Here is a 13,368-nt window from a genome sequence, read left to right on the forward strand (position 1 = left end):
GAAGCCGTCTTGCTGACGAGGGAATACACAGCGAATTGGAACCGATAGTTTGGCCAGAGTTCCGGGAGTGCCGGGAGTGCCGGGAGCTAGATATGTTTGTCGAAATATGAGGCCGAGGTCCGTTTGACAGCACTCGATTCTTGCATCCGAAGGAATGCACTTGCAGTGCACGAGCTTGCTGCACGAGTGCACGAGCCAATGACTTTAAATCCAATTTAACTTCCCATTTTGAGTGAATCAGTGACTCCGACTTTAAGCGCCAAATCAGTGACCGCTCGTCTTCATAAAACTGCACCCTCGGTGGCGGAGCAATCCGAGTTTAGGTGCCGGATTCCAGTTGACAGACGGTTGCACTTCGCTTAACCGTGGTTTGCTCACAACTCCTAGTGGAAAGTTCTGGCCGTCATAAAACTTTTAACGTCGTCAGTTTCGCCACCATTCCGGCTGGTCGGTGTGTAAATTATTCACCACTCGAAAGTCTTCTCCACCCAACCGATGGTTGATCCGAAAGAGTGAAAGAGAGAGAGAGAGAGAGAGAGAGAGAGAGAGAGAGAGAGAGAGAGAGAGAGAGAGAGAGAGAGAGAGAGAGAGAGAGAGAGAGAGAGAGAGAGAGAGAGAGAGAGAGAGAGAGTGAGATAGAGAGAGTGCGAGGTTTAAATCCCAGTTATTTTGGTATCGACAGGGAGAAATAAAAACGGGAGCAAAGGGACAAAAAAAACCTCTGTACCCAGCTCAGCAACGCTGCACGGTTCCCGTGGGACCCACCAACGGGATGCTGTCAAACCACGTCTGTTCGGCCACATTGTTGTTCTTTTTTATGTCACGGTCGCCATCGTAGAGTGCTCGATATTCGACTCCACTTTTTTGTGAAACGATTTGAGCCACCACCCAAAGTGAAATGAACCTAAACGTGACTAACTTGACGTTTGACGTTTCGGTTGCGTTCGGTTTGACGGCTTGATACTACTACTACGACGGCGGCGATTTGATCGTGTTACGCGCGCGCCACGCTGTCAACTGTCACTGCCGCTGTCACAGGATGCGCCCGAGTTACCATGGAAAGGAACGCGGGGCAACCGAAGCAAGCGAGAGATGAGGAGTGATAAAAGTGCATATCAAAATGGCAGACAATAGACACAGGAGATTATGTCCGTTCTTTTCCGGGTCGACTTGGCCGGAAACTTGCGCTATGCTGTGCGCTCGCTGAGTCCGTGATGAGATTGAAATAGTATCCGCCGACCGGTGGCCTGTGTGCCTGTGTGCCTGTGGCTTCCGGTCTGACGTCTGACATTCGCGCAAAGCTCACAGCAGCCGGGCCCAGGAGGTCAGCCGAGCCAGTGAGGTCAGCAAAGTTCGGCCGCCTCCCACGGCTCGGTGCGAGGACGCTGACGGGCTAAGCTTTTCCCACGGCGGGTTAGCGAAAAAAAGGAACGGAACCGGCAGAGAGATAGAACCCAACCCAAGGGGAGTTCGTGAGGATTTCCGACTGTGACTGACAGGCGGACAGGGCCCGTTTGGGCGAGGAAGCACCGAAAAAAAGGTAAACTCCACGCCGTGAAGACAAACTTTGGTGCCGTGTGCTGTCAATGCCGGGATTCGGCATGGTTCGGGTTGTGTGTACACGGGGCCAGGACCGGTACCGGTCATTTGACGGCGACGGCGAGCGAGCAGATTATCAACCCGGATGGAGCAAGGATTGTCATCTTCGTCGGCGACGTTCCGGGCCGTCGTCCGGACGGCTTTTTGAACGGCCGGAACGGCGTCGGGCCGGTTCCATTTATCAATGCCACAAATCGGACGGCCGCGTTTCGAGTGGTGGTGACCCGTGCCCGATCGGTTAACCCTCCCCCGATCCAGGATTCCGATTGGTTTCGGGGTGTTGCCTCCGTTTAACTCACCATAGAACTGGGCCACCGGGGTTGGGATCTGCCTTTTCTCCGGAAATAACTGCCGCGGGGTTGTTTGACGTTGTTTGACATGATTTTGTTTTATTTTGCCTTCTTAGGTTTTATAACACTTTCTTTATGCAATATGTACAGAGCAGAGCGTCCTTACAGTCCTACATCGGCCGGGTGATCGCGAGTGATCGCGTCACGCGCGATCTGATACGTCGCTTTCTTTCGCATCGATTTCGTTTAATGATTATGCTAGTGTGTCTGTGTGGGTTTTCCATTCTGATTTCCGTCTCCTGGCATCGAAGTTCGATCATATCGAGCTTCTTTTGCACTGTAACCTTTTTAATCACGTTTCTCTCTCTCTCTCTCCCTTTCACTTATTTATATTAGTTTTCTGCTAGATCATTTCTATTTCGCTCACTCACTCGTTTTGTTTTGTGTTTTCGGTTTTCTTGATTTGTTTTATTGTTTCATTGATATTTCTGTTCTCTTTTTACTTAGCCTAGTTTTTTACGTTTTTTTCTCCGTTCCCATCAACCATCACAGCGTCTTGTGGATGGTCGCTGACTTCTTTTCGCTTCTTTAACACTATTTTTGCTAAAACACATACCCTGCCATACCCAGACAGGGTTGCAGACAGCACAGGATACGCCAAGGGTTTATGATACAGAAACGGTGGTAAGCCAACACACGAACCAAACTGGGCAATTGAAATAAAATTAAGTCACCAAACAATCGTTCGCCGCAGTTCATAATGAGCACTTACACACGTCCTGATTGACTGACCCGCGGCCAAACGGTAGCCCACTTTCGATTGGCCACTCATATTGAAACGGTTTTCGCTTTCCGGAAAAACTGAAGCGGGTGTGTTTAAAAAAAGAAAATGGGAAAACAACAGAAACAAATGTTTCGCGTTTGCTGATTATTTTCTTTCCCCGTTTTTGCTCGAAGCACCGATCCGATCCAACAATGTCGGGAACCTCGGCGACCCCGGGCCGAAGCGTGTGCAGTGCGCATTCGATAAGCAAGAAAGGGTTCAAGCGAAACGGAACACGATAAAAAAGGTGGTTAACAGATTCAAACACAAAAAACAACGCACAACAAAATTGTTTCACAAATTGATCCAGGCCAGCCAGCCTGGAGAAGGGTGCACGGTGAAGATTGAAATACGCTGGCTCCAGAACCCGAGGCCCAAGGACTCAAGTAGCCGCCCCACCCGGAGAGATTGGAACGTGCCGAGATCGGGCACGGGCGAGACGGGTTGGATCATTAATTTTCATAATTAATTACTTGCCCTTCGAATTAAATTCAGTCATAAATTATGCGCCACCGTCGGACCGGACCGGCTCTCGTTCTTTTTTTCCCACCTACTTTCGGGCCTTTCGGGGTGCCCTGCTCATGTTTTGGGGTTGTTGCAGTTTCCTGTGCGCGATCCGCGTGTTCGGGGAAAAATGCAGCTGCTGCATCGTTGCGTTGTGTCGTTCATTTTCGGATTTCCCTCGCCTTGTTTTTTGTCGTGGTGAATCTGGTTTCGGACGTTTAGTACTGTCGGAATCGGCAGACCCTTCCGGTAGGGTAGCATATCGGTTAATAAATCGCGGGACTATCAAGCTTCGAACGGAAATAAGGGACAACTTTACGAAACTTCGTGGTAGGTGTTTTGAATGAACCGCTTTCAAGAATCAGAAGGGCACTAAGCCCCAACCAAAAAGGCTAGCGGGTCAATTGCTTCCAATGGTCTGTGCTTCAAACCAGAGCTCAGTTAAACTTAAATTTACTTTTCGCTTGTTAAACAGCAATTAATTAACGACCGATAGCAATTAGTTTCCCCCAGTGGGTAGCCCTGTATAGAACCACGCACTGTGGGCTTTTGATCAAGAATCATGGGCGCTAATGCTGTTGGTATAGCAAATGGTGCTAGGCATCCCGCAAATTATTGACCAATGTGTTATGTATGCACACAGTAAACGATGCGCCAAATTTGTTTATGGCCTAGTGTGGAATTCGTGGGACCTCACAAAAAGTAATAAAAATAATCATCGTAAATAAAGGCATGCAGTGGAGAACGTTACAAATGGAGAACATAAAGCAGAAGCCCTGCGACTGGTTTTCTTTCGCCCGATCGAGAATCGGAGCTGATCCGGAGCTATTTACACCGAGCGCTATTCTAAGGGAAGTGTGTCCTTTTTTGTTGCTGTAATTTTGCCCTGGGCTCACAAAAGATCACACATGAGATGAGCCAAGACACGCTGAAAGAGGAACCCATAACAGAGCCGATTCATCGACTTCTCGCGTGACCATTCGCCATCAAGACCGCAGAGACAGGGCCGTCACCCTCGTCTCGTCCTGGTTTAATTTATGGAGTGCACTGCACAGGTTTTTAATAAATCCGACAGGGACCGATGGTACCCGCCCGCCTTTCGATCGACGGGTTGTCATCAATTTCCATCATGAAGTGTGCCAGCCCGGATCAAGAGGTGTCGAGTTGAGGGAGAAAGTTTTCCCTTTTTCACACGACCCCTTGGCCTCGGCACAATCACGTAAAAACGTGGGCAAAGTTTAGCCCTTGCCGTTGGGTCCGTTCCGTCGATCCGACGTAACAGTACCCAGTACCCAGGACCCGGTGCGGAAGAGAGAGGTGGGTCGTAAGAGGGCAGTACGTTACACAGTTTAACGGCAGCTTTGCAGGACGTACACTGCAATTAAATTTGATTCACAGTTTAGCATCATTCAGAAACTTTTTCCGGCCCGAGAGACGGAGAGAGAGAGAGAGTTTCCTTCGCAAATGGAGGCGCCTGGTACTCGACGGTGGAGGCGCCCGGTCCTCGGGATCGGGACGATTATTCCAAAAAACGGGCAACTAGAATGGATCAATGGCTCCCTGGTGTCTATGGCTTGAAAATAAAGAAAATGGTTCGAAGGTTCTACTTACACGTTCACGACGATATTGAATCTTTTCGAAGCCGGATTCGAAGAGTCGTACATTTTTACGAAAAGAAACTTCAACCGATTGCCAACTCTTGGCCACGCAGTGAAAACATGTTCTCGCGAAACTCGTGGGCTCTCGTGCAAGTGCTGGCAACTTTCCGAAAGTTCGACAACCGGCCGTCGATCTAGAAGGGGAATTTTTACAACGCTTTTTTCCCATTCGCTTCCCACGGGTCTTGCAAACGATCAAAACGGGAACATTACGCCTTACGCTCTCCACGTGTCTCCGTGGCCCTTCGTCAGTTTCTCTTAGCAACTATTATTGTTTGGATAAATTTTGATCAGCCTAATTGTCACCGTGATAATCGCGAATCAGCCCATCTGCGCGTCACCGTCACCGTCGTCGCAATCGTGACCGTCCGCAAGTAGGTACATCTCCGGTGCACGGCGGACGGTGGTGCGGGGTGGTGGCCAGCAGCTTCCTTTGAAGCGGCATCACGCACCGGCGGGCACCCGGAGAGGGTGTCATCTGCTGCTGACAGGGCTGTGGCCTCCGGAAACGTTCGTCCTTATCGTCCGTCCCGGGGCCATGGACAGTATCGTAATCATCATCAGCGACAGCAGCAACAGCGGATGCCACGTTCCCGTGCCTATGTGTAGCGAGGAGCCACTGGCGGAATTGCCACGGCCACGGGCCGCTTCCGCGAGCCCTAGAGTGTGGTGGACAGAAGTAAACAGAACAGGACAGGACGAGAATTAAAAGCGGTGTTTGTGGGCGTTTATAAATTGCATAAGATGTCGGACTTCCTGGGGCTTCCTTTTAAAGTGCCGAAGAAAAGTACGATCAACCTGCACTAGCTTGCAATCATGAGACGTCTTTGTCAATTTAGTAATTTAATTATTTTTATGCAATCAAAGTAATTTTTTATTGATCGTAGCATGAGTTAAGGTCAAAGTAATGAAGCAATGTTCTCGGGAAATTTCATTATAATATTGTTCAAATATTGAACAAATTGTCAAATTTATCGACATCGAACTTTGCCCACAGCAAACGCCTCGAACGCCTACGCTCTGCCTATCGAATGACTCATGATCATCTTCCAAACTCGCCCCATTTGCTGTGATTCACACGAAACTGCCGTGTCACTTGAACCGTGCCAACGTGCCAGTCTGCGGCCGTGACATTTAGCAGCACACCGAACGGTTCAACCACCGGCACGCAAAAAGCCGTTGCGTTTGAAGTGCGAATATTTTCGCGCACAGATCGTTACAATTTAATCCGAAATCCGAGCCGCGGGAACGAAGCTAAACGGCCAAGTGTCTCTCATCAACATTATGCTCCATCGCTTCATTACACATGCCGCGGGTGCCGTGGCGTGGAACGGCCGCCCGGAAACGATAATGGCACCCGCCCGCCGGAGCACGCCCGACACATCACACGCCCGCCCGGCAACACTTACCTCCGATGTAATTTTTTATATCGTCGGATGTTGGCACACCGCCCGGATGAATTTTTATTTCTGTCAATTAGAAAACAAGAAGATGGTGAACGTGGGTGAAAGATAAATACGCGGCCGAATGGGCAGCGAGAGAGAACGAAAGATGAAAGAGAAATCAAAACCCCTCCCATCGCGAGTTCTGTCGACGCTCCGGAAACGATCACCCCGATGGACCCGTCTTTCGGTGGCCACCCTTTTCCCCCCTTTTTTGCGCCAAAAAATGCCACGTGGAAGAAAATGGAAACATAAAATCGTAAAAGTGCCAACAACGCATCGCGAAGACCGCACCGAATGCGTCAATTTGGGTTTCTCGGTAACAAAAAATCGGTCGCCATCGCATCGAGTAGGCCCGCCATCGAGACGCTTTTTTGTTTTCGGGTGCCGCGCTGCTGTCAGTGTGCGCGGCTGTCATCTCGTCGAAACGTCACAATTAGGCCGATGAAAAACGAGAGAGAGAGAGAGCGAGAGAGCGAGAGCGAGCGAGAGAGAACGCAAAAAAGGAAGTCCGAAAAAGAGAGCAAAACCCCCGAAACTCGAAACGGAGCGTGCTAAATCCATTCCGAAACGACCAAACGACCGGATATCTCGACGGCCGTCCTGCTTTGATGGTGATGGAAATGGGATTTTCCTCGTGCGTTTTTTCCTTCCTACAACAAGCTTTATTTGTTTGCTTTTTTTTGCTGTCATCGGCCGGCTTGTGTGGCTTCCTTTGGTCCTTCCTTCCTTCCGGTCGGTATTGAGCCGTTGATGCAACAATGAACGCCACACCATCGCCACCTTGTGCCTTGTTGGGCTGGGTTGGATGATTATGTTGCCGTTGACGAACTGATGCCCACCGAAAGAGGGCAGTGGTGGGCCCTCCTCAACCAGCCACCCGGCGTCGAAGGCCCACATAATGATGTTGTTCGGGCGTAATGTCCCAAAGTGCCGGGCCGCGCGCTGCGACCTGATGAGCTAATGCTCTTTTCCAGTTGAGCAGCTGGCCTGGCCGCGTAATGGCTCCGATTCATCGAGCCGAGCGGCAACCCAACATCCAACAGCTCTTTGCTTCGGTAGCCAGGGCTGGGCCAGAATGCGTAGCTGAGGGGTTCCATTTTCGCGCGTCATCCTCTCCGGTTGACAGTCGGGCCCGAATTCCGGCGCAAACGGTGACGACAATTGCGAAATATTGCAATTCAGTCGTGCGCGTCCTGCCAGTCGATGAATAGATTCCGACGCGGGATCCGGTCGTAAATCGTAGTCCGAGAATGTGACTCGGACCAAAACGGGGCGTTTGGGTGAATGGAAAAAAAAGTCTAATTAGCATTCTTCGTGCCACTCGTGGCGCGATACTTTTGCGATGGGAAAGGATTCAAATTCTTTTCCCGCCTCGTTCGGTCCGTCACCTGACGGGACGAGTTCGGTGCGACAGTTTCGATCCGTCCGATCCATCGGTCGTCCGTGTCGAATCAGTGTGCGCTCGGTGCCCGTTGCAACGGGCTGTAAAAAGGGGTCCACAGTCTTCGGTACGTCCCCCAGGCCATTTGTGTTCAGTTAAAGGGTAAATTTTTTACTGCCTCATCGGTTGCCCCCATCAACGCGGAGCTGTACAATTAGAGAGGCAGCTCATTTTCGCGACACTTTGCGGACGCCATTTTTGGTGCATCCAATCACCAAATCGGCTCTTTCGATCTCTTCATCATCACGGGCATTAGTTGGCTGGCAGTCATAATCCGAAACACGAAATCGGGTCGGGCCCACGTTACGCTCCATCGCTGCTCAATGGCGTTCCGCGGTTGTTGCGGACGGAGCGCCGCAAACAAATCCGGATCCGTGAGCCGGGGATCTTCAAAGGCCGTGAGCACACCAATTTGCACCCTGCGAAAACCGTGAAATATAATTAGCCACCGGCAAGCCCCGGCGGGGCTTAAGGAGGGAGATTAAAAATTTCAACTCCTCTCCCAGCTCCGGCTGCCGAGCGTTAATTATGTGCCTTCAATCGGTGTCACGACGGGCTCAGTGCCTGACGATGCCTGGGATGCTGGGAAGTCAACAATTGAAATGGGTGGCTCGCGGCCACGCCCGGCCCGACGGTTTATCTGGTGATCCGATCCGAGGTGTGCCGGGAAAACAGAAATTGAAACCTGGACCGGCGTCAAAGGGTTCCGGCTTTGTGGTGGAATCACTAATTGATTGTTTTCCTCCGAAGATTCCCGAGTAATTCTGCATCACTTTAGGACGATGCTGGTGCCACCCCTTATCAGCCGGTGTTATTGGTCCGAGAAGCTTTTCTACGAGACCCAAAAGTGCAAGTAAACATTATTGTGGTGTTCGCTCGAGCGTCAAAGATAAACATTGTTTGCATTTCCATGATTGCAGTTATTTTCCAATAACAATAATAATAGCGATAATAGTCATAACAGTGGTGGTGCACTTCGCGAAAGCACGAAACGTGATGATTGGGCCCCGGCAGCCACAGCTCTTCCGATTCGTCCGGTTCATCGCAATCTCCTATTATTTCGCAGCCGAAGATCTGAGATTTGATTCGCTTCCGTTCTTTGGCGCCTGCCTGCAAGTGCATCTTGAGCGTCAGACCACCTTCGTTACGCAGACTGCGCTTCGAACCATTGGCCATGCACACGGCAATTGCACTTTGGCCTGAAGCACGTTTCCCACGTTCGCTTCTTTAGGTTTCGGGTGAACTGAAGCCGTGCAGCAAGTTGAGCGGCAGCCACCTTTTCTTTACGGATGGCTGATGGCTGCACTGGATGGTTTTCTTCTCCGACAAAATCACGTACAGGTTCGGTGTAGCACCTGGAAAATATTAGCATCCTGTTCCGTATGCAGGTTGTGGCAAGAAAAAGCCACCTAACGATCAGCGACGATCAGTGGCGACCATAAAATGTGATAGTAAACATATTTCCGTTCACATATTTTGTATCGAAAATACGTTTTCGATATGTAAAGTAAACATTAGTAAACCATAACTTAAATTTGGTTACACCGAGAGAAAAGGTTAGCCTGCGTAATTGATATCAGTCGGTTGAGTTGAAGTTTCCTCTTGGAGCACTGCCATGAAATATTTCGTGAAAAAATGTGACATGAAATATTAGAATTCCGACCATTTCACGGCGCCATCTACGAAGGCGTAGCGATACTTTGCAAGTTCGCGTATGGTCTCCTATTACTTTGTGGAAATTTCACGTAAAATTTCAATCAAACTTCGGGTCCGAACAAAGTAAGAGAAAAATGGGACACCCAACGGACGGTAATCATCTCACTTGTGAGTCCACAAAACTACACGTCGGCAGCGGCAACCGGAGGACCCTACACCCTGCGTCCAGTTCCACTTCCTGTCCTGTTACGTTACGCAACATTGGCGGCTTCCATCGAAGACGTGTGCAACGCGCTCAACGCCCTACGTCCAACGATCCATCATAATCTTAAAGCTTTATTGGATTCCTATTCAAATCACGTTTCCCATTGTGCCGGCCGATGCCGGCACACATACACCCTCCGCCCATTTTACAGTGGGTCCAATCCTTTCCCCTACGCCGAGATCTTGCCGGGATAGGTCCTTTTTGCTGTTGGGCGCTCCGCTGCCGAGGTAGAGATTAAATAATAAAAAGAGGTGAGAAAGTGACACTAAACCGGTTTCTGGGAAATGTGCATGACTGTGTGTGTGTCCTTCCCAACTGCGCACACCTTCTTCCGACCCGTTAGTTTGGAACCATTTTTCATGCTTTAGTTCCTTGAGCCGCCCTGCCTGAGGGCTGGCGTAAAGTGTATAAAACTCGAATTTCCTTCGGATTTGTAGAAAAAATCGGGCAGAGAGAGGACAATGGCGACGACGAGGAAAGGATAGAAAAATATGGCGATACAATTTTACGTGCCAAAAAAGAGAAGAAGAAAAAAAAACTCCGGAAGGATTCCGCAAGATGTGGCCCACTTCCATGCGCCAGCGTGCAAAGTCAGGCGAAGTGACCAACATTCTCGCATGCAAATGAGGTCCGTTGTAAGAATGAAACAAGAACACATTTTTCTGTTCGTTTTTCCTTCTATGTGCTCGTTTTTGTTTTCATTTGGCAAATTCCTACGAAACTTGGCATTCATTTCATTCGGAACCCAACATCGAGGGCCTCTTTGGGGGCCCGTAGCAAAAGGCATCAGCCCTAGGGTGAGGGTTGTGGGCCAAACTTTGATGATACCATAATTAATAATTCATAGAACATTATGTCTGTTTTTAGTGCGACCGCCGTGAGGCCTCGCGATGATCCTTTAATCAGCCTGTCAATCCGCGCGTTGTGTTGTAATTTGATGATGGGTGGATTTCTTTTTGTTGTCACAACTTCACCAGTGGTCAAACTCGAACCACGATCGAACATCGCCCGAAATCAACCTAATATCTGCTGACGATGGTAACATATTTTATGTGGTACCCCCCATCGTTCGCGACGAAGTTAATTAATTTGTTATATTGACATCGCATCGCAGTAAAACGGAAGCTCGCGACTAGCTCGTTGCTGCTGCGTGTCGAATGGCGTGCGTTACCAACTTGAGTGATAATTACGGGCCTGCACCGGCCCTGCAGCGGGCTGCATCATAATTTACGTCAATCACGGTTAACCGTCGGCGTTTGACATGACGGTTTTTTCGCTGTCTCCGTGCAATGGGAAAGGACCTACCCCTCGCATGCAACACGCTCTGGACGTGTTAACTTCTGGCGTGCTGAGAAGTTAATTGATTAGTCGACAACACGGGTGACGTTGGACACAAGCGGATTGAGCTCTTAATTTCATTCGATGGGTGATTTTCCATCCGAGAGAGGTGACGATCGCATTACTCGGTGCAACAGTTCAATGGTTGCAAATCGGGCTTAAGTCGTGATCGAAAAGGGGGTTTCCAACCAGTATCATCGTTTTTTTAAGATCCAGCACCAAGGATCTCTCAGAACTGACTCAGGAGATGACTTTAATTTAAATAAGGAGCTCTCTCTCATTCGTCGACTCGTTGATTCGTCTGTCTCCCTCTTGGTGCATTTGCTGTGATTATTTCTAGATTGAAAACCTTGACAATGCTGAACAGAAGACTCTTCTTATTAAAGAATGAACCGATTCGTATTTGTTTACTAATCACCGTTCTACCTTGGGGATGCTTTATTCTAAAGGTTTTTTGTAAATCCCCTGAACATCAACATTTCCCTTTCGTCGACTGACTTATGATCGTTGCGAAACACACTGCAAACGTTAGATCTGACAACATTGGGCTGCAAAAGCATCAGTTCCCGCCGAAATTTACAGAAAAAATATCGATACGCAAAGATCCGAGTACTGAACGTGACTCCTTTTTCGTTCGATAATCCGCACATTATCGTCCTGCCAGAAAAAAAAAATTGGACAACCCTTAACACAGTTTACTCTCCGCAGTTTGTTTGGCACCAACTTACACAGCCCCACAGTCCTGTGCCGAGGGTGCCGAAACAACAATATACAGGTTTTTTGCGCCGCTTCGTACCGGATCCCCCGGACGACGACGTAACCGTAATTGCCTGCAGCATGCAACCGCAGTCTACTGCAGGGCAGGGCACAGGGCATTTCGATTCCTACCACCACCACAGCGAAGGAAGAAAGAGAGAGATAACAATCAATTTACCTGCCTTCCCTTTCGCGGCGCTGCCACGAGACAACAGGTTTGGCCATTAAACAGCGATAATCGTAAAGCCGAGGACGAAACACGGCACCGTGGGGGCAACACGAAATTACTTCGCGGAAAACCAACCGTGGCCCGAGAGGGAAATGGAAAACCACATCCGTCGCTGTGGACCACCTTGCGAAGCGGAAAATTGCAAAATTTGATCATTTAATGGGGTCCCGGTTGCGTTTCGGTGGGGTTCCTTGGGGCGCGCACGATTCGATGCAATTTGGCGCGTGACCCGGAGACTGGGTTGTTGTTGCAGGCGAATGGGACTGAATGATCCGACGGGTGCGCGACACTTACCGTACAGTCGCATGGTACCGTCGGCGCGGCCCAGCGAGTTGGTGCTAACGCAGTGATACGTCCCGACGTCGGCCGGCGAGAAGGATCGCACGACGAGCCGCATGTTGGTCCGGAACCCGTGCCGTTCCTCGGCGATCCCGTACTTGGGCCTGGCGAGAGAGCATAAATGGAAAATTAGTGTCCCCGCGCTTGCTTGTGTGGCCGTGACCGCTAATGGGCTGTTCGGGAACAAAGAAAAAATAATAGTGAGAAAGTAACCGAAACAGAAGGTCGCGCCTCGGAAGAAATCAATTATCCCACTCACCGGTCAGGCCAACGTAAAAAAAAAGGAAGGTAGCAACGAAAAGGTGGGCCCAACTTACCCATCGAGCAGCATTTCCGGTCGGGTGAGGCCCGCCTGGTCGTAATTGCCGTTCGTTAGGCTGCCGAAGCTGTTCGGCAGGACGCGGCCACCCTTGAGCCAGTAGGACACGGGCGTCGGGCTCGCCTCGACTGTGCACTCGAGCTGCACATCCGAGCCGAGCGGGGCCCCCAGCAGCTGACTTGTTGGACGTACGGACGGTGCAACTGGTGACGCGCGGATATGCAAAAAGAGGCCAACAAAAAGAGGCGAGGCGAGTGTTAGTGTACATGCACACATACACATCCATTCTTAATGGCCAGGCAGCAAGTGGGTGGGTCGGTCCGATTCGTGGCCACCCAAAAATGTTGCCGTAAATTTACAACCGGCTTCAAGATTCCCGGCCTCCAGTTACGACGCTATCCGTTTTTGGGCACTCAGGCCCAGCTCGTACCATCTTTCGATCTTTTTGATGACGACAAGGTTCCATTGTTCGAAGGATGAGCTCATTTTCCGGAATAATGAACCCGGTGGAGCCGATAAAATAATTGGTTTTGTGGACGAGCAACGGCGAAGCAATGCTCCTTTTGAAGCCTCGAAGCCTCCTCGGGCGATCGCCCCCCCGGGGGGTTCCATTGGGGTTCGCTACATGGTCCAAAGAGCAGCGAGCCTATTAGCTAACGGCATCCCTTGGCTAACATTCCGTCTTTGAAATGTCCTTCGATTCGGC

The 13,368-nt window shown here is 50.0% G+C and overlaps 1 protein-coding gene across 1 annotated transcript in view; it reads right to left on the minus strand.

Moving 5' to 3' along the window:
- Positions 1–5,348: 5,348 nt before the first annotated feature.
- LOC131212043 (lachesin-like) overlaps positions 5,349–13,368 on the minus strand; it is a 34,020-nt gene continuing 26,000 nt past the window's right edge. Inside the window, exons 4-7 of the mRNA XM_058205766.1 lie at positions 12,661–12,865; positions 12,299–12,447; positions 6,284–6,343; positions 5,349–5,533 (exon numbers count right to left, since the gene is read on the minus strand). Of these exons, the coding sequence (XP_058061749.1) occupies positions 5,349–5,533; positions 6,284–6,343; positions 12,299–12,447; positions 12,661–12,865 (599 nt within the window). The remainder of the gene's footprint in view (positions 5,534–6,283; positions 6,344–12,298; positions 12,448–12,660; positions 12,866–13,368) is intronic.

Source organism: Anopheles bellator, chromosome 2, assembly GCF_943735745.2.
Source record: "Anopheles bellator chromosome 2, idAnoBellAS_SP24_06.2, whole genome shotgun sequence".
NCBI classification, from domain to species: domain Eukaryota; kingdom Metazoa; phylum Arthropoda; class Insecta; order Diptera; family Culicidae; genus Anopheles; species Anopheles bellator.